At 35.7% G+C, this 20,121-nt stretch overlaps 2 protein-coding genes across 3 annotated transcripts; both read left to right on the top strand.

The window, feature by feature from the left end:
- Nucleotides 1–13,425: 13,425 nt before the first annotated feature.
- Nucleotides 13,426–14,181, top strand: LOC132624626 (uncharacterized). The gene has a single exon (XM_060339375.1). It carries the CDS (start codon nt 13,426–13,428, stop codon nt 14,179–14,181), a length of 756 nt encoding a protein of 251 aa, XP_060195358.1.
- A 1,529-nt stretch (nt 14,182–15,710) lies between these two features.
- Nucleotides 15,711–19,459, top strand: LOC132621590 (aminomethyltransferase, mitochondrial). 2 transcript variants are annotated; one of them, XM_060335919.1, is made up of 4 exons: nt 15,711–15,972; nt 16,707–17,277; nt 18,350–18,468; nt 18,797–19,459. In XM_060335919.1, exons 2-4 carry the CDS (start codon nt 16,720–16,722, stop codon nt 19,338–19,340), a joined length of 1,221 nt encoding a protein of 406 aa, XP_060191902.1. In that variant the 5' UTR covers nt 15,711–15,972; nt 16,707–16,719; the 3' UTR covers nt 19,341–19,459. The 2 variants fall into 2 exon arrangements, with proteins under 2 accessions (XP_060191902.1, XP_060191901.1); XM_060335918.1 differs by having other exon boundaries at nt 15,714–15,969.
- Nucleotides 19,460–20,121: the final 662 nt, after the last annotated feature.

Raw genomic sequence — 20,121 nt, 5'->3', positions numbered from 1 at the left:
AAAAAAGTTTTGATTTTTTTTTTTGGGTTTTTTTGCACCACCCACCCCCCAACTACCAAACTCCAATCACTCCTGCTGTCACACCCCAACCTTGGGGGTGTGGCCGGCACCCGGCACCCGATGGGGCCGAGCGAACCAACTGTGATATCTAAACTCTATAACGTGAATCATAGGCCGACGAGGCCGCTGAAGAACAATAGTAAGAAGTATATCATAACAACCTGCAAGCAGAAAAGGCCCAACAACACATATATGCATAACTAGGGTCGACAAAGCCACAACCAAGTAGGGGTGGGCATAATTACCGAAAACCGAAAAACCGGACCGAACCGAATTAATTCGGTTTTTCGGTGTTCGGTTTTTCGGGTTTTCGGTTCGGGTTCGGTTTCAATTTTCAAAAATTTCGGGATTCGGTTCGGTGTTCGGGGTTTAGTATTCGGGTTTTCGGGTTTTCGGTTTAAACCGAAATATTATGTGTTAGCCCAAAAATATTAAATAGTTAGGCCCATGCCCACTAAATTTAAGTCCAAAATAAATAAAACTCAAGCCCACTTTCATTATCAGATTTTAGATAAGTACAAAAATAAAAAAAAGCCCACTTTCATAATTTCATTTCATTGTTTTGTTACTTTTGTATCAAACCTAAGTACCTAACGTATCCACATCCACCATTCCATCTTCCATTCTTCCATCTTCAGTTCTTCTTCTTCAAACATCTCATTTAATTTTCCCATCACTATTTCTCTCTCTCTCTCTCTCTCTCTCAAGAACTTTCAGTTTCAGTGGCCTAATATTGTTCTTCATTTTCTAGAACATAAAAAAACATGTTCTTTTCATCTGCCTAATTAATTTACTCAATAATCTGTAAGTATTAGCATTTTTTATTCATTCTTTAGTGTTTTATTCATTTGGGGTTCTTCCATTTTTGTTCCTCTGCTAATGCATTAAGCTTTTTTTAACATTTAAAAAAAAAAAAAAACTTGTTGGGTCTTTGTTTACTTTGCTGGTGAGTAAAAGAAATGTTCTTTTCTCAATTAAAAGCCTTGATTTTTGCTTCTTAAGCATGTTAATTAAGGAAAGTTCCTGTCTTTATTCATCTGCCTGATTTCCTCAATAATCTTTAAGTATTAGCATTTTTTAAGCTTTTTGATTCATTGTTTAGTGTTTTATTCATATGGGGTTCTGCCATTTTTGTTCTTCTGTTAATGCATGAAGTTTTTTTTTTTTTGTTTTTTTAATTTTAAAACTATTTTGCTTGTTGGGTTTTTGGTTTGCTGGTGAGTAAAAGGATGTTTTTTCCTTAATTAAATGCCTTGATTTTGGTTTCTTAAGCATGTTTAGTAAGGAAAGTTTGTGTCTTTATGCATCTTAATGCAGTAATATTCTCGCGAAATAAAAGGGTTAATTATAAAGAAATGTCTGTACCAATAAAGAAAATTTTGGGTTTAAGGCAATTACCTATTTATTTTGGGTTTACAGGCCTATGTTCGGTGAAATGCCTATATTCAACATGTTATTCTAAAGCTTATGGTTAGTTTCCGAGATTGTAATTAAATGAGTAGTTTTTTAGATCTCTATGTATATGGAAAAAAGAAAAAGACTTTTATCATACCTGGTGGCTGGTGGTTGTGATGTTATTTACTTATTTTTCGTTGAGGTTTTGGTTTTTAACGTGCTGGCCTACAAATACAATGCCTTATATTTTCTCTTTAATTTTCGTAGATGGCGGATGAAACTAAATTAAGTGTTGTCGATTCAACTGGTAGCATACCTAATACAGATGATACTGATAGCAATGATAACTCACTTGACACCCAGGTAACAAAGAAAAGAAAAGAAATGCAATCTAGATCTATTGTTTGGGGTCATTTTGAGAAGATTGTTGTACGGGGAATTGATAGAGCGAAGTGTAAGTATTGTAAAAAAGATCTTGCTGCTGCAACTGTAAATGGGACAACGGGTTTGAGACAACATTTATTGAGGTGCAACGCATATAAATCCCTTATTAAACCTCCCACTCAGAAAAAAATACATTTTCCATCTAAGGATAAGAATGAGATAGAGGACCATTGGGAATTTGATCAACAATTAATTAGGAGGGCTTTAGTTGAGATGATAATTATTGATGAACTACCATTTAGCTTTGTAGAAAAGGAAGGCTTCAATAAGTTTATGAGTGTAGCACAACCTCTGTTTCAAATTCCTTCCCGTAGAACAATAACAAGGGATTGTTATGAACGTTACAATGAACTGAGACAAAATTTGAAGAAGTCTTTTAGAGAAGCATGTTCAAAAGTTTGCCTTACCACAGACACATGGACATCATTGCAAAAAATTAATTATATGTGTTTGACTGCTCACTTTATTGATAAAGATTGGAAGTTGCATAAAAGAATACTGAATTTTTGCCCCGTCACTAGTCATAAGGGTGAGCACATGGCAGAGACTATTAGTAATTGCCTGCTTCATTGGAACTTGGACAAGGTATTTACTATTACTGTTGATAATGCTTCTTCAAACGATGTTACAGTTAGAGAATTGTCTAAACAGTTAAATATGTGGGGAACTAATATAATGGATGGTAAGCATCTTCATGTGAGGTGTATGGCTCACATACTTAATCTAATTGTGCAAGAAGGTTTGAAGGAAATTGATGCTTCTGTTAAACGTGTTAGGCAAATGGTAAGGTATGTTAGAGGATCTTCGGCAAGAACAAGAAGCTTTAAGAAATGTTGTGAAGTTCAAAAGGTGGGATGTGCTAAAACATTAATTCTAGATGTGCCTACTAGGTGGAATTCCACCTATGCGATGTTGAACACGGCACAAAATTTTGAGAAGGCATTTGATAGGTTTGATTTTTTTGATGAGAATTTTAAAACTTATCTTGCTACTCATGTTTGTGAAGATGGAAGTGTCGCAGGTACGCTTGAATGTGATGATTGGGTGAATGTAAGGAATGTGATACTGTTTCTTGAAAGATTTTACGAGCTCACCGTAAAGGCTTCAGGTTCACATTATGTTACTTCTAATGTTCATTTTGAGGATATATGTGAGCTTGATGCATATTTGAAAGCGTGTGTAGCAAGTGAAGATCTTAGTTTGAGTAGAATGGCTGAGCGGATGAGAGAAAAGTTTAGGAAGTATTGGGGTGATCCTGAAAAGATGAACAAAATGATTTTTATTTCTTCCGTATTGGATCCTCGCAATAAGTTTGTGTATGTTAGCTTTGCACTTGAAGAGCTATTTGGGGAGGAAGTTGGAAATAAAGTAAGCGAAGGAGTGTACGATTATATGAAATCTTTGTTTGGAGAGTATCTTAAGAATTATTCAAGAGCATCTTATCATCAATCGTCTCCTTCTCTATCTACTTCATCTCATGATACATCTGATGTAACTTGTAGTTCCGGGTCCTCCTCAAGTGTGAAATCAAATGCTTTGAGAACTAAACTTCACTTGAAGAAACAAAAGGAAGATTCTGGAAGTGGGTGTGCTAAATCCGAGTTGGATAAATACATTGGTGAAGAACAAGAGCCAATAGATGAAAGTGAAACCGCCGTTGAATTTAGTATCTTAGGTTGGTGGAAAGTTAATGCTCCTAGATTTCCTGTTCTTTCAGAGTTGGCTCGTGATGTGTTAGCTATTCCGATTTCTAGTGTGGCATCGGAATGTGCATTTAGTACCGGTGGTCGTGTACTTGATTCGTTTAGAAGTTCGTTGACTCCTAAATGTGTGCAATCTCTTATTTGTGTTCAAGATTGGCTTAGGAAAGAGACTAAATCTATTAGTGTGGAAGAAAGTTTGGATCATCTTGAGGAACTTGAACTTGGTAAGATTTTGTATTTTTTTATGTATTTTAGTGAAAAAATAATATACTTTTTTATGTTGTATGACATATTTGATTAAATTATCTTTAGACATGGCAAATAGTGGAAGAGATCCTTGCATTGTTGATGTATGATTGCAATTTGCTTCTTTGTTACTAGTGGTAAGTTCAATACTTTATTTTGTAGTTTTGTTCTTTTATCTTGAAAGTTATTCTCTAACTTTTGGTTTTATCTATTTTTTGTTATTTTCAAGTTCAACCATGCCTTCTAGAGCTCGCTCACAAGTTTGGGAACATTTTATGATGGTTCAAGACAATGAAGAAGGGCGTAAAGCTAGGTGCTTAACATGCGGTGCGATACTTAATTGTAATAGAGCAAATGACACATCTAGCTTAATGAAGCATATTAAGAGATGTCTTGAAGATAGGCGGATTCACCTTCAACTTTAAGCTTATGTTTTGAATTTGGTAAATTTCGGACTTAATTATGATTGTTATGTGAGACATATCTTCCTATCGTGGCTTTTAACCGTGAAGTTCAAGTATGGAATGACTGGTGCCATGATATCAACGCTATTGGCATATTGGCTTCCTAATATTGGTCAATTAATATATGTTACTTGTGGAGGATGTAAAGAAACATGGAAGGGATTTACTTCTTTGGCCTTTAAAGATCTATGGCCTATTATTAAGCTTTCTTTTTCTTCAGGTGCCATGCTCTGGTGAGACTCACTAAATTGCATACTAGTTGATTCACACTCTTGTTAAATCACAATCTAAATAGAAACTACTGGCTTGTCCAATAGTACGGGGGTATTGGTGCCTCAATTTTTCCTTATCCATATCAACTCTTTTTTATGCAATGGATTCCTTTTTGGTCTGGTTATATACCTAGTCTCAAGCTATATATATAGGTCCTGGAAGTTATTACAAAGGGAATATGAACTGAGGTTCATGGCTGATACATTCTCTGTAGTCTGGTGGTAATAAGCAATTTTTATATGATGTCCAATTGTCCATGGCCTAGCCTAGGGGTACAGGGTTGTTTTATGTGATGAAAATTTGAATCATTTGAAGTTTTTTTGCACTGGTCCAAAGCTATTTAGGTCCTAGTTTATATTAGAAAGGGAATATGAACTAAAGTTGAATACTATTACATTTTCTTTGATCTGATGGTAATAAACAGTGTTGTTTCATAAATCATAAGTATGAAACTGCTACTCCTGCTGCTGAACTGCTACTCCTGCTGAAATTGCGCAACTGCTGCTGCCGCTGAAAGCCTGAATTGAAAACACCGAATTAAAAAAATCGAAACCGAACCGAACCAAACTTCAAAAAACCGAAACCAAAAGAACCGAACCGAATTAGTTCGGTTCGGTGTTTGGTGTTCACTTTCAAAACACCGAGACCGAAATAGCTAAACCGAAGTATGAGAAAACCGAACCGAAAAACCGAACGCCCACCCCTACAACCAAGAAAGACAACCAGTCAGAAGGTCGGCAAGGCCAAACACAATACCTGTACACTGACTGATAGTCTGTAAGCCTCTAAGAGCACTAATATGCATCAACTGGTCGGGACAGTGGCCGCGACGTAGCCATAGCCATACTCATAATATATATATATATATATATATATATATATATATATATGCATCCTATTTGATGACTCTGACCAGCAATTCCGGAGAATGGAGTGCGAACATCGCTGCTGAACTCTGGTATCTTACTGAGAAAGGTACACCAATCTATCTACATGTACCTGTGGACATGATCACAGCGCACAAAATGCGTCAGTACGAAATATGTACTGAGTATGTAAGGCGATAAGCATAAGCATAACATAAGCATAAGAGATACAAATAAATTGGGAAAAGATGTAGAGACAACCTGAAACTCTGAACGAGGCCACTGAGGGCGACCATAATCATGACATAAATGTAAATGCATGCCCGTAAAATTATTCCTCACTGTGGAGGCATATATCATATCATATAACAATAATACATCCCTCTGTGGGGTGAGCTCATCATCATAACATCATCTCTGACCAACTGATCAGTGGCAATGCACAGCTACGTGCCTACCCGGCCGCCTACAACACGGCTCGGTAAAGAAAGAAATACATCTAGGTGCACAGCTATGTGCCTACCCGGCCGCCTATAACACGGTTCGGTAAAGAAAGAAACATGTCTAGGTGCACATATAAGTGCCTACCCGGCCGACTATAGCGCGGCTCGGCAATGAAAATAAATACATATATATATATAAGTGCAATGAAAGATTGACCTCAAAAGAAATATCATGGAAAGAGTTGGGGTGGCCTATCGTCGTTGAGTCGGGGTGACTTATCGTCATTATCTTCCGACTATCATTATTGTCGCTACATTTATCATTATTTGATCATTAGGCCAAAGAAGTAAAAGTACAAGGAAACATCTAGTTATGAATTATTCACGAAGCCAAAGTTAGCCAAACTCTTATGAAATATGATCGACACAATTTTTATCGGAAAGAGTGTGCTAACGAGAGGTTCGTCACGTTGGAGCAATAGACAAGAAGATAAGGATTAACTCAATTAAGGGAAGTACAATCAACTCAACTTTGATGTGAAGAGTTCCATAACTAATATCATTCTTCATTCGATAAACAAGAGGGATACGAAATGTGAAAGATACTTCAATACAAGTTATTCATGAGAAAAGGGTAAGCTTAACCATTTTGGGACATAATCGACACAAGTTGAACGGAAAGTCTTTTAATCGATAGCCAAAAAGAGATGTGGACCATAATTTGGTACAAGCCATAGATGATTATGTGTCAGCTCAATTATCATGGAGCGCGATCGATCCAAGTTAGCGGAACAACTTTTCAATGAAAGGTCATTTGAAATCTAGCCATGCCACAAAGAGAATAGAAAGCCCTACATACCTCGATGGAGTTATATACATTTTCCCGAGTCCTCGAACGTCTTACGAATGATTTCCTACATCATACGACCAATATGGGATCAATTCCAAGTTCATAGCTTATGGAAATACTCAATGAGACATTTCGTCGAACAACTTGCGGGCATAAATTCGTAGGGTCATTTGTAGTTCAATTTCTTCATTCAAGACTACCATATTTCTTCTCCTTTACTCCTACTCTTCCTTATCAATCCATCCATACCTTCACAGCTCCAAGAAAATACGTTTAAACCACATAAATCAGCTCAACCAATCAATTTCATCCATACTAGTTCATATGGTTCATATACATGGGATTTCCTCCAAATTTCTTAGATTAAATACTTGGAGAATCATAAGGAGATGATTAAGAGGATAAAACATACCTTAGATTCCCAGAATCAATCCAAAACAGAGATTTCTTCAAGTTGAAGATTTCTTTCAAAAAGCAAAACAACAAAGAAACGACGATTCTACGATTACCACGTGATTCCTTACGTTAAAGTTACTTGATTAGCCTTTGGATTTGCTTATGATTGATGGAGAAATGTTTGAGAGAGTATAGGGAGTGTCTAGGGTTTGTTCTTTGAAGAGAAATGAGGTTCCAATCTGATTTGTAGGTCTTTAATATAAAAAGGAATAACCTGTCACCGACCTAGAGCACTGTTCCCGCAACAGTTTATGTCCCTGGACGGAAATGCGAATATCTCTCTACTCCAATATCGTATCGATGAACGGTAAAATCTGCTGGAGACTAGACTTATAGACCTTTGATTTGATAGGTGGATCACCCCGTAACTCCAAGTATATTGAGAGAAAATCTCCGAGACATCTGACCCAAATTTTAATGAAATTTACAAACTTAACTTACGACGCCCTTTGTCGACTTTTGTATTACAACTCGTTTGACTTCCAAACTTAACAAACGACCATTATACAATTAAAGACTTCATATTATTATTTTCTTAGCATGTGAAGAACTCCTAATCTCACCCAAAAGTACAAGTTATCATATTCCCAACTTGCCGACTTTTGACGAAACTCATGCTTCTTTGATTCATTCACCCTCCAAATCTTCCGCCACTTACTAATATTATTTATAGACTCTTATAACCATTTATATTAATAAGATCAATCCCTTTTAACTTCAAGATAATTTCTTTTTGAACTTGCATCGACTAACTCGTGATGCGACTTTAACGTGCGAAAATCTGAGGTGTAACACCTGCAACCCATGCACCACCCACCCCCACCCAACTACAAAACCCCAAACATTCCTGCAACCCATTCACCACCACCCCCCATGCAACCCACTCACCAACCACTTCCACAACTCATGCACCACCTCATAACCCCCAACTACCAAACCCCAACCACTCCTGCAACCCATGCACCCCCCACCCCTCTATGGACACCTGCCATCCCCTTAATTTATTTTTCTTTTTTATTAAAAAAAGATTTTAAAAGTTTCTTTTTTTAAAAAAAAAATTTCACCCAACCCACTCCCACGATCGCCCCCCCCCCCCCCCCCCTCCCGACACCCCACCACCCCCTCCAAAAAAATCAATTTTTTTTAAAGTTTTGATTTGATTCTCTACACCCATCCCCGCACGTACCCCCTACCCCCTCCCGAATTTTCTACTTCCTATTTAATTTTATCTTTATTAAAAAATTATAAAAATTAAAAGTCTACGTGGTTAAAAATTATGATTTTTGGAGGGGGTGGTGGGGGAGGTGGGTGGTGTAAAAATCCCAAAAAAAAGTAACTTTTAAAACTTTTTTTAAGATTTTTTTTTTTTTGGGGGGGGGGGGGGGGGTCTGTGCGAGGGGTGGGGGTGAGGGGTTGTGGTGGTGTAGAAAACCGAGAAAAGAAAATTAAAAACTTAAAAAAAAAAATTGGGGGGGGGGGTGTTGGGGTTGGTGTGGTATGGGTCCATGGCCGGGGGGGGGGGGGTTGGTGTGCTATGGGGAGGTGGGGTTGGCGTGGAGTTGGCGGGGCTTGGGTGGATATTTTTCGGAAAATGTTTTCTACCAACTAAATGAACATGAGAAAATAAGTAAGAAATTCACTTATTTTCCACTTCCCAAACGAACATGAAAAAATAAATAGTTTTTCCAAGAACATATTTTCCTCCATACCGAACACACCCTTAATTAATAAAATATGGCTGTGACTATAAATTAATAATTACTTTATTACACTTTAAACATGTAAGCTATTTAATACTTTGTTACATAAAATTTGTCAATTATTTTAGTTTGCTTATTTATTGTTCCACTTCAAATTATCTTAAATTTACTTAGATTAAATAAACATTTATTTTTATATAGGATGTCAATGATTTGAGGAGAAATGTCAAAGTTGTCCATAAAGAATTCGAAATTGCTCATTTTTGGTTTATTCACATCCTTGCGATAAAAATCGTCTGGTATTTGTCTTTCTCATTAAGAGAATTCCAGCATGATATAGGCAGACTCATGTCTCCAAAATCTTCGAGGACAAAAATTGAATTTACCCCTCAGCTTTAACTACGGTGTAACCCTTTGGCTGGAGCTCCATTAGAAATCAAGGCAAAGATTAAAACATTTACCGTAGTGATATTAAATCAAAAAAATTAACCCAGGACAATGTTACTAAATTTCTAATCAGGGCCAAATCTGACCATATTCCTTTTTTTTTTTTTTTTTTTTTTTTTTTTATGTAAGATAGTCTAAGCAAATTCTTAACCATGTCGGAATTGTAGTAACGAGTCCAACTTGTAGTCCAACAAAACTTTTGTTAACCTTGAGTAAGTAGTTTACCTCCAACTCCGTCTTCTATAAATTGCATATATGCAACTGGGGATATACAAAGTAAACCGACAAATCGCACCAAATCGATAAATCGAGTCAAACCGAGAAAACAATCCGACTAGTAGTTTGGTTAAACTTGGTTTGGTGTTGGAAAAAAAAAAAAACTGACCATAATGGTTTGGTTTGGTTTTAGCTAAAAAAAAATAAAATCAAACCAAACCAACCCTACATTACATGTATTCAATTTTTAATCGTAATGTAATTTATAAATATTTCTTAAATTTTTTATCTATTATCATATTATTCAAGATTGACTTAGAATTTTGAGGATGTTAGTAACTCAAATAAAGTCCAAACCAAAATCAACTCAACACTAATGCTAACAAAAGAAATTCAATTTACCACTAGGAATGACAATAATGTTAGATATCTATTCTTTAGTTTTGCATAATTGGTTTGGAGAGTGAAAATACATAACCTTAAGTTTTTTTTTCTTTATCATGAAACAATACTCATTAGGGGTACTATTTTAACATGACTTAATATTTTTAGATTATGGTCATTTTCTTTATGGCTTATTAATTAGCAACATTTATTTTAACCAATTTTATTATCTTTTGTTGAATATTTTATACAATGTCATCATTCTTTCTCACATTTTGTGTTATTTCCTTAAGAAACACCTTAATTATATAATTGTATCTTACTAGGACTAAAGAAATATTTAAAGTAAAAGTGTATATGTTTTGTATCAAGACTATTCCGGAAAAAATAAAACCAAAAAAACCCGATAAAACCAAATAACCCGAGAAAATCCGAGGTTGAAAAACCCGAATTTTATTGGTTTGGTTTGGTGTATAAATTTAAAAACCCGACTCAATTGGTTTGGTTTGTTGTTTAAAAAATCCGAACCAATCCGGTCTATGTACACCCCTGTATGCAACCAAACCATTCAGAACCTGTGTTTTTTTTTTCTTCTTGTTGAACTTACTATTCGTTCTTGTATTAGTTCTAAAGCGCAACAAAAGATATGCCTCAGTCGGTACAAAACTGTAACTTTTGTGACCGTGATGAGCTAAGCATAGATAGGGAGGACAATATCATGAATTACTGGGATTGGTCCAGTTATGGTGAAAGGGAGGACGTCTTCTACGTTGAATGTAAAATTGATTATATGCTCGAAAAATTAAACAGAGTTGATGATGATGAAGATGGTCATTCTCCTGAACTGCTCGAGTCTGTCGTGACACCTTGGGAGTTGAAATTTAACTGCCTAAAAGAATGCAGAATAATGGCAAAAGTAGTTTGCAATATGTTAGGCATATGCGAAGACTCTGCCTCTGCTGTAGCTGAACAGGTTTCAACTTTTGCCATACAACAGCTAAATGATCCTCAAAACACTGGTTGTAAAGTTGTGCCTATAGTTATGTGGTTTACTATTTTTTATGTCCAACATGATGGCGAAGGTCATAATGATGCTCGTGCTCGGGTCAATGCCATCTTCCCATTTCGACAACTTCCTCCTATTGTTCCTCCTCCTAATCCGACAACCAGAAGTGTAAATCCATCAGACATTCAAGTAGCAGTGTACAGATGGACTTTAAAACATGGTGATCCAATACTTCCCATGTGTTCCGTCTATATGGATGAGCCTTCAATTGGAGAGACTATTGCAATCTTGCCGTGCTGGCATTATTTTCACTTACACTGTATCATCAAATGGCTGGAAATAAATAACCGATGCCCTGTTTGTCGATGGGCCTTTCCAAAAAATGGCAAATAGTACTAATAATGCTCCTTTAAGTATTAGTTCAGTGAATATATTGCGTTACATGTGGTCTTATATATGCTTATCCTTTAATTTGCAATATTTGAATCTATGGATACTACAACAACAACAACAGCCCAGTGAAATCCCACATCTTGAGGTCTGGGGAGGGTATAATGTACGCAGACCTTACTCCTACCAAGGTAGGATGACTGTTTCCGAGAGACATAATTCCTTCCAGTAACTGTGATTCTGATTCATCATTGGATTCTTCCTCATTCAATTTCGTGTTTGGACTCGACTCTCGAGTGATATGCTTTATATAAATTTAAATTGATCTATGCTACTAGTTCAATACTACACATGATATCTGAGTTTCTGCCTACTTCGTATCTTGTAATTGCTGACTCTTCTTGTCTGCACATGTTATTATTCCACTGCTATTTAGTCGAAAACTCTGGATGACGAGAGCTGGTCTACACGTGCTTGTCGAGTTAATCAAATGTACACACTGATATTGCAGGATTTACAAAGGAACTTTTTTTAATGAAACCCTCCTTAACTGCGCAAAGTGGTGAATGTGAAGAAAAATCAAGAAACCAACCAATCCATAAGGTGTTATTCCCCTTCACAAATCTAAACCTCTTGGCTGCCAGAAGAAACAAAATGTCCGAGGACATCTAATCATGCTTGAGCTTTTTTATTCACAGAAAGTTTCATTACATGTCCTCATACAATCATATCCAAGTCTGTTGGTGCTCCACTCATATATGTGACCTTGTTGATGGATGTATTATCGAATGTCTTTTGGAGGGACACTTCTTAGGCCATTAGCACCACCAAGTGGAGCCAAACCAAGGAAAGGCACCAACCATTACAAGGAAACATTGGATCAACAGTCCAAACATATGTAGGCATTGAGCTCATCCCGTGAATAAAAGAAGCAGCAATAGCATTGAGATATGCACCTCTGTGACTGTAAACAACTCCTTTAGGCTGAATACTGTCCCAGAAGTATATTTAAAACTAATAGGGTCAAATTCACTTGATGGCCACCTTACTGTAAACAACTCCTTTAGGCTGAATATTGTCCCAGAAGTACACTTAACACTAATAGAGTCAAATTCACTTGATGGCCACCTTTTAGCAAAATCATTATTACCACTTCCCAGAAGAGTTACATATTTATCAATGTTAGAATTAGCAGCAGGAGGAGGGTTTCAGGATCAGGGATTAATACTAGAAGGGGTTTTGTTTTGGGATCGGAGAGAAGGTTCAGTGCTCCTTGTACAATATCAACTAATTGCTGGTCAACGAAAATGATCTAAGCTTCTGAATGTCTCAGAAGGACCGACATGAGCAATCGTAGCATAAAAATTTCACATTTATTTTAGTTTTCTTATTTATTGTTCTACTTCAAATTATATTATTTTTCTTTAATTTATTTAGATTGAATAAACATTCCTTCGGTGGGATCTTCATGTTTAAGGAAAAATGTCAAAATTGTTATTATACCATTGGAAATTCCTCAATTTTGCCCGATATTTGCTTTATTTATATCTTTGCGACAAAAATCGTCTCGTATTTGCTTTTGGTATTAACAGAGTTCCATCATGAAATGCGTGGACTTCACGTGTCCAAATTCTTTGAGAAAAAATAAATATAAATTAACCTGTGGACTGTTATCTATAGCGTAAAATTACCCTCGAGTTGGAAATCCATTAGAGGTCAACAGCAAAGATGAAATATTTTCCTAATGATCAGAGTGACACTAAATCAAAAGTTTAATGAAGGACAAAACTACTAAATTTTCCATCATACAGGGTCAACTTTGATCTTTTAAAAAAAAAAAAAAAATCTAAGTTAGTAGTCTAAACAAATCCTACACTGTGTAGGAATTGAAGTAATGAGTCCAACTTGTAGTCCAACAAAACCTCTGTCAACCTTAGGTATATAGGCAACCACTGAGGCCTCTCTTAGTTTCGTCTTGTTGAACTTACTATTTGTTCTCGTATTAGTTTATTTCCTTCTTGCTCTTTATAATTTTGACAAATATCATCATAATTCCACAAGTTCTAGAGCTCAACAAAAGATATGCCTCTGCCGGTAGAAAACTGTAACTTTTGCGACCGTTATGAGCTTAGCATATTTCAGGAGGACAATATCATGAATTTTTGGGATTGGCCTAGCTATGGTGAAAAGGAGGAAGTTTTCTGCATCGAATATAGAATTGATTATATGCTAGAAAAATTAAACAGAAGAATTGATGATGAAGAAGATGGTCATTCTCCTGAACTGCTTGAGTCCGTCGCGGTACCTTGGTTGTTGAAATTTGACTGGATTCTAAAACATTGCAGAATAATGGCACAAGTAGTTTGCCATATATTAGGCATCTCTGAAGACTCTGCCTCTGTTGTAGCTGAACAGGTTTCAACTTTTGCCAGATCACAACTAAATGATCCTCAAAACACTGGCTGTAAAGTAGTGCCTATGGTAATGTGGTTTACTATTTTTTATTTCCAACATGATGGTGAAGATATTAATGATGCTCGTGCTCGTGTCAATACCAATGTGACATGTCCACCACTTCCTCCCATTGTTCCTCCTCCTAATCCTACAACCAAAGGTGTAAATCCATCATACTTTCAAGTATTGTACAGATGGACTCTAAAACATGGTCATCCCATACCTCCTATGTGTTCCATCTGTATGGATGAGCCTTCACTTGGACAGATTATTTCAGTCTTGCCGTGCTGGCATTTTTTTCACTTACATTGTATCGTCAAATGGCTAGAGATAAACAATCAATGTCCTATCTGTCGCAGGACCTTGCCAGAAAATGACAAATAATGTCACTTTACGTATTAGTTTAGACTCACTTTTGCTCAATGTTTCATCTTGTAACTTACAGCAGTAAAGAAGCAGGTCCTAAAAGTTGTTGACATGCTCTAGGTGAATATATTGCGTTACATGTACGTGGTTATAATATATATGCTTACGCTTTTAATTTGCAATGTTGGAATCTATGGAAGACATAATTCCTACTAGTGAATGTGATTTGAATTCATCATTGGGTACTTCTTCATTCAATTTCATGTTTGATCTCTACTGATATGCTTTGTATGATTTAATTTCATCAGTGCCCATTTGGATAACGCGCTAAGTTATCACGAAATCAACCAATCCACAAGGTGTTATTTCCCCTTCACAAATCTAAACCTCTGTTTAGGACACTGTGACTGCCATGAAACAAAAAGTCTAAGGACGTCTAATCATGCTTGACCTTTTTTATTTATAGAAAGTTTCGTTATGTAAAACCTTGAACATAAGATCATAAATAGAAGAGACAAGTCTTAAGTTGGAACTTTCTGAATATATGTTATAAGAATAAGGCTTTAGTCCCAAATACTCTTCAGACTGCAATCTCGCTTTTGATTTTACAAAGACTGGCCAAGGCTTTTGCTTTTTCCCTTAGGATAAACTTTTGAGGAAAAAAAAAAGGGAATAACTAAGGCTAAGCAAAAAAAAAAAATACAAATCTAAAGAGGGTCAAGGGTCTAACTATAAACTAATTCTATTATTAGAAAGAAATAAAACATGAAAACTTTAAATTATGTACAATGTATACTAATTCTAAAGCAAAAAATCAAGCACCAGCAAGAAATAATTTATCCATTGTTACTTCTACATAATTAATCCTTATAGAACTAATTTCTGCGTAACTAAGTTACGCATTGCTAATCCTTTCATAAATTTTATCTAAACCAAACAACCCCTTAGTAATACATGGATTATTTGTAAAGGGGATTGTAATACATGGATTGTTATGGGGAGAACCAAATAATACAATTTACTTTTTCTTAATTTTCTATATATCAAAGTTCTTCGAATTAGCAAAAAAAAAAAAAAAAAAAACATGAATTTTTTTTAGGGATTACTATTGTAAGGGCACTTTTGTTTTTAGATATTCTTATCCATGTATTGCTAATATGCATAATATTTCTTCCACATTTGATACCGTATAAAATAATCACATAAAATTCCATATAACTTATACCCACATTAATTATACAAATTTGATTTCTGAATCTGCATAACTTATACAAATTTTAATCTTAAAAACCAAACATGATATACAATAATACCAATATATATCAAGATTAAATTAACTTATACCTCAAACCAAAGAATAGAGTTAGAGCACTTTTGAAAAGGGCATCTCAACTAAATGAGAAATTGCAAGTTTGTTAACCCTCTACCATGAAATACCAACCAAAGAGAAGACAACCCCAAATCCTATAGGACAAGAAGAGAGGGACTATCCAAATTTCTACCACTCACTAAAGATGGGTTCTTGATTTGGAATAGAAAGCCTCCTCCACCCACTCTTTCCCACCAACAAAATCTTTATTTCCTTTTTATAATATATCTATATTTATAGTTTTTACATATATATAGTTTTTAAAAAAATAGTAAATAATTATCCTTGTTGCCTACCACCAACTCCAAGATTGGTATTTATCGATAGAAAAGGCAGTGTCTTTTTTCTCTGCCCATATATCACTTGCTATGAGTAAGCTCTGTTAAGCTCTCAGATTTATCTTTTCAAGAATATAAAGATTCAATCTTTTTGCAAAGGTGGTAAATATTCTTTTCTCTTTTCATCAACTCTTATCATGTAATTAGCATTCCTTTTCTTCTTGAAACACAAGATTGTATCTTTTTGTCCTTCATTTTATTCTCTTTCAGCAGCGCTAGAGATCTGTCATTGTATGACCTTATAGATCATTGTATTTGGATCTGAACTGGTGAATGATGTCCTAATTGATTAATTGTTCATCCAATTGTGTATATAAAAGCAATTGGCCCTTAAAAAATAGATTTAATGTTGTTATAATCCCAGGATAGGCTACATTACATCAAGAAATGAGAGCAATTATAAAGTGGTTGGTTCAGGGAGTTCAACATTTAGAAGTTATAATGTGATTTAGGATGGATAAAGCAGTTAAGGATCATTAGTATTAAGAAAGAAAGAGTGTTGTTGAAGGTTATTGAATCAAACGGATTAATGCATCTGTTAAAGTTCAAATGCTCTTTAAATTCTTCTTTTACTTTAGCCGTTGCCATTTAAACGATTTTCACACAAAGTATCTCATGAAAAGTTAAATCATCATACTTATTGGAAAAAAAAAAAATTAACACAGATATTTTACATTCCTATAAGATTTATAAGTTGGTTACTATTATTTACATGTTCTGACTTTCGGTTTATTCTCGGATGTTTTTGGTAGTTTCCCGGTCTGATTTTGATATTTTGAACTACATGGATTCAAATGATCAGTGTCATTGTCTGAATTTTGATGATTTGTGTTCAGATTATTTGGAAAGATGAGAGGAGGATTGTGGCAACTAGGGCAATCGATCACCAGGCGTCTAGGTCAGGCTGATAAGAAGACTATTGGTCGCAGATGCTTTGCTTCGGATGCTGATCTCAAGAAGACAGTTTTATATGACTTCCATGTTGTGAATGGGGGAAAGATGGTGCCTTTTGCTGGTTGGAGTATGCCTATCCAGTATAAGGACTCAATTATGGACTCTACAGTAAATTGTAGGGAGAATGGTAGCCTCTTTGATGTTTCTCATATGTGTGGGCTAAGCCTCAAGGGGAAGGATACTATCCCTTTCCTGGAAAAGCTTGTAATCGGTGATGTTGCTGGGCTTGCTCCTGGGACTGGTACTCTCACAGTCTTCACAAATGAGAAGGGAGGTGCAATTGACGATTCAGTGGTCACAAAGGTGACAAATGATCACATATACCTTGTTGTAAATGCGGGTTGCAGGGACAAGGATCTTGCACACATTGAGGAGCATATGAAATCATTCAAGTCCAAAGGTGGTGATGTTTCATGGCACATCCATGATGAGAGGTCACTTTTAGCCCTTCAGGTTAGCTTGCTCTGAGCATGCTAATTAATGTGCTTTATATAAATATTCTCTTATCATGAATTATAAGTAATGTTAATCACAGCCACTAAGAACTGATTAAGAGTTTGACTTAGTAGACAAGGATAAGAGAAAGTGATGTCCAACAGAATGTCAAAAAAACTGAGATCCAGCTAATTATTAAGTATTAGATTATATGTAGAAATGTAGGATTTGTCTAGCTTAAGGTAATTTTCCATGATCATATCTGGTGATAATATATAGATCCAAATGAATATACTTTCCAGATGACCTTTTTCTCATTCTATTACTAAGTTATTTTCTTTCCCTTTCTGCAAATATTGCCGAATCCATGCATATTAATCCCTCCTTCAACTGACCAAAAGAATGTGCCTGCAGCATGTGAGATATTACCAAATCATCTTCATCATTCCTCCAATTAGTGAATCTTATTATCTCTCAATAATCTCTAGATTTTTAGTTTATGTCTTTGACAAGTTCATTAAAGAATATCCTCCTCCTTCTGCATTTCAGGAAAGGAATTTTTTGAATTTCACTTCTTCATTAAGTTGTTTAGTGAATTTTTTGGTGTTTTGTCATCGTATCATACTGGATGTCTTACTCCTCGAGGAAAAAAGAACTTTCTCCTTCTCTAGTTTGAGAGGGGAAAAACAAGGAATGGGAGTATTAAGGAGGGAAAATTAGCAGATTTAGACAAGGAAAGGGATTGTTTAGTATCAGTTGATGTCCAACATTGGAAGGGGTAAATGCTTCCATAATTCAGTTTTACCTTCCGTGCTAGTTTTGTTCCTTGAATAAATTGTTCCTTCCCCCGAGTTTAGATGGACAGAATGCAGTTACATACTTACACTGTATTTTGTACTTGTATTGATACCCTACTTGCAGAGGAACTGAAGATTTCAGCATTTGTTCTTTTTGTTTGCTTTTCAAGTTCTTGATGAAATCACTTCACCTATCTTATGAAACAAAGAGAAGCTCCCTTTCATGGTTATAAGTTCGAGTTTTATTATTGTCTCGATATTTACAGAAATTTTTTCTTGACTCTTTCATTCAGGGACCCCTTGCTGCTCCAGTTCTTCAATATCTGACAAAAGATGATTTGAGCAAGATGTACTTTGGGGAGTTTAGGGTATTGGATATCAATGGGGCACCATGCTTCCTCACAAGGACAGGGTATGTTTCTTCTCTTGCTTTCCTCTTCAAATTGAGTGCTGAGTCTGTGCCCCAGAAAAAAGATCAAAAAAATTAATCCTTTAGTTTTAAACCTTTTTTAAATTTTCAAAGCTCAAATCAGAATCATTTCAGATAAAATGAAAAGCGCCTTTCTTATTGCACACTAATGTGTAAAATAGCTCCATCTATATCCATAAGGCAACTTCTCTATGTTTCTTGTTGTTCAGTGTGCTTTTTTCTCCATGCAATCATTTCGTACTTCCGATGTACGATTCACAGTTGATTGACAGCCTCTGACATAATAATCTGTATTTTGAGAGGTTTTCAGGTATACTGGTGAAGATGGATTTGAAATTTCAGTACCTTCAGAAAATGCTGTTGACCTTGCAAAAGCTATTCTGGAGAAATCAGAAGGGAAGATTCGGTTAACAGGTTTAGGAGCTCGTGACAGTCTTCGGCTTGAGGCTGGTTTGTGCTTATACGGTAATGACATGGAGCAGCACATAACACCTGTAGAGGCTGGGCTGACATGGGCCATAGGCAAAAGAAGAAGGGCAGAAGGAGGCTTCCTTGGTGCTGAGGTAATACTAAAGCAAATTGAAGAAGGTCCTAAAATCAGGAGGGCTGGCTTTTTCTCTTCAGGCCCACCCCCTAGAAGTCACAGTGAGATTCAAGATTCGAATGGACAAAATATCGGGGAAATCACCAGTGGTGGTTTCAGCCCTTGTCTTAAGAAGAACATAGCAATGGGATACGTAAAATCGGGTAACCACAAGGCAGGGACCAATGTGAAGATTGTGATTCGAGGAAAGTCTTATGATGGGGCGGTTACCAAGATGCCTTTTGTACCCACCAAGTACTACAAGCCATAATAACTCGTTGTTGCCTCTTAAAACTTGATTCCTCTAATTACTACTTTGTTCTTAATGTTTTTGGTGAAAGTGAAACTGGGAATACAGTACTTCAATCTACATGTTTCTTCTTTTGCTTATGAGTTCCTCTCAATGCAACATGGGCAAATTTCTTTCTTTCTTGCATGATATTTGTATTTCCCTTTCACTTTCCTCGGACTTGGTCTTTTAAGGTTAGCGGTGTTTCATGATCTCACTATATAGTGTGTACATGAATTATAAAGTTAGTGTGGCCTGCCTCCATTGAAGTTGGTCTCTACTCATTATGCAAATCTTGGCATTTATAATTTTAGTATCAGATGAAACTCTCCTACTGTGGGACTGCAATTTTGAAGAGGCAAACATAATGGAAGGTGTAAAGCACATATATGGCCTTAGTTTTTTTATTTTTATTATTTTATTTTATATTATTGCAAACCCTTTCAAATTGAAGGTCCTCAAATGGAATGATTTTACCTTTGGTATTCTTTGTAAGGATACCAATTTGATATTTGATTCCATCAATATAAGTTGTACAAATATATACACTTCCGTCAGGATTCCTCCTCCTCTTCCTCCTCCATTTTCTTGATATGCACAGTAGAAAATTGGAGACTCGTTGCTTATTTGTGATCATCTTGGATTAATTTTGGTTGCAGAAACTTGAAGAACATTATTGTTTTGAATTTTATTGAGCTTGTTTGTTAAATAAAACAAAGTAGATTTATTGTGAAGGCTTAGAGTTAAATCTAACAATTGCAAA

This window comes from Lycium barbarum, chromosome 12 (genome assembly GCF_019175385.1).
Source record: "Lycium barbarum isolate Lr01 chromosome 12, ASM1917538v2, whole genome shotgun sequence".
NCBI lineage: Eukaryota > Viridiplantae > Streptophyta > Magnoliopsida > Solanales > Solanaceae > Lycium > Lycium barbarum.
This window is presented reverse-complemented; position numbering and strand designations above follow the sequence as displayed.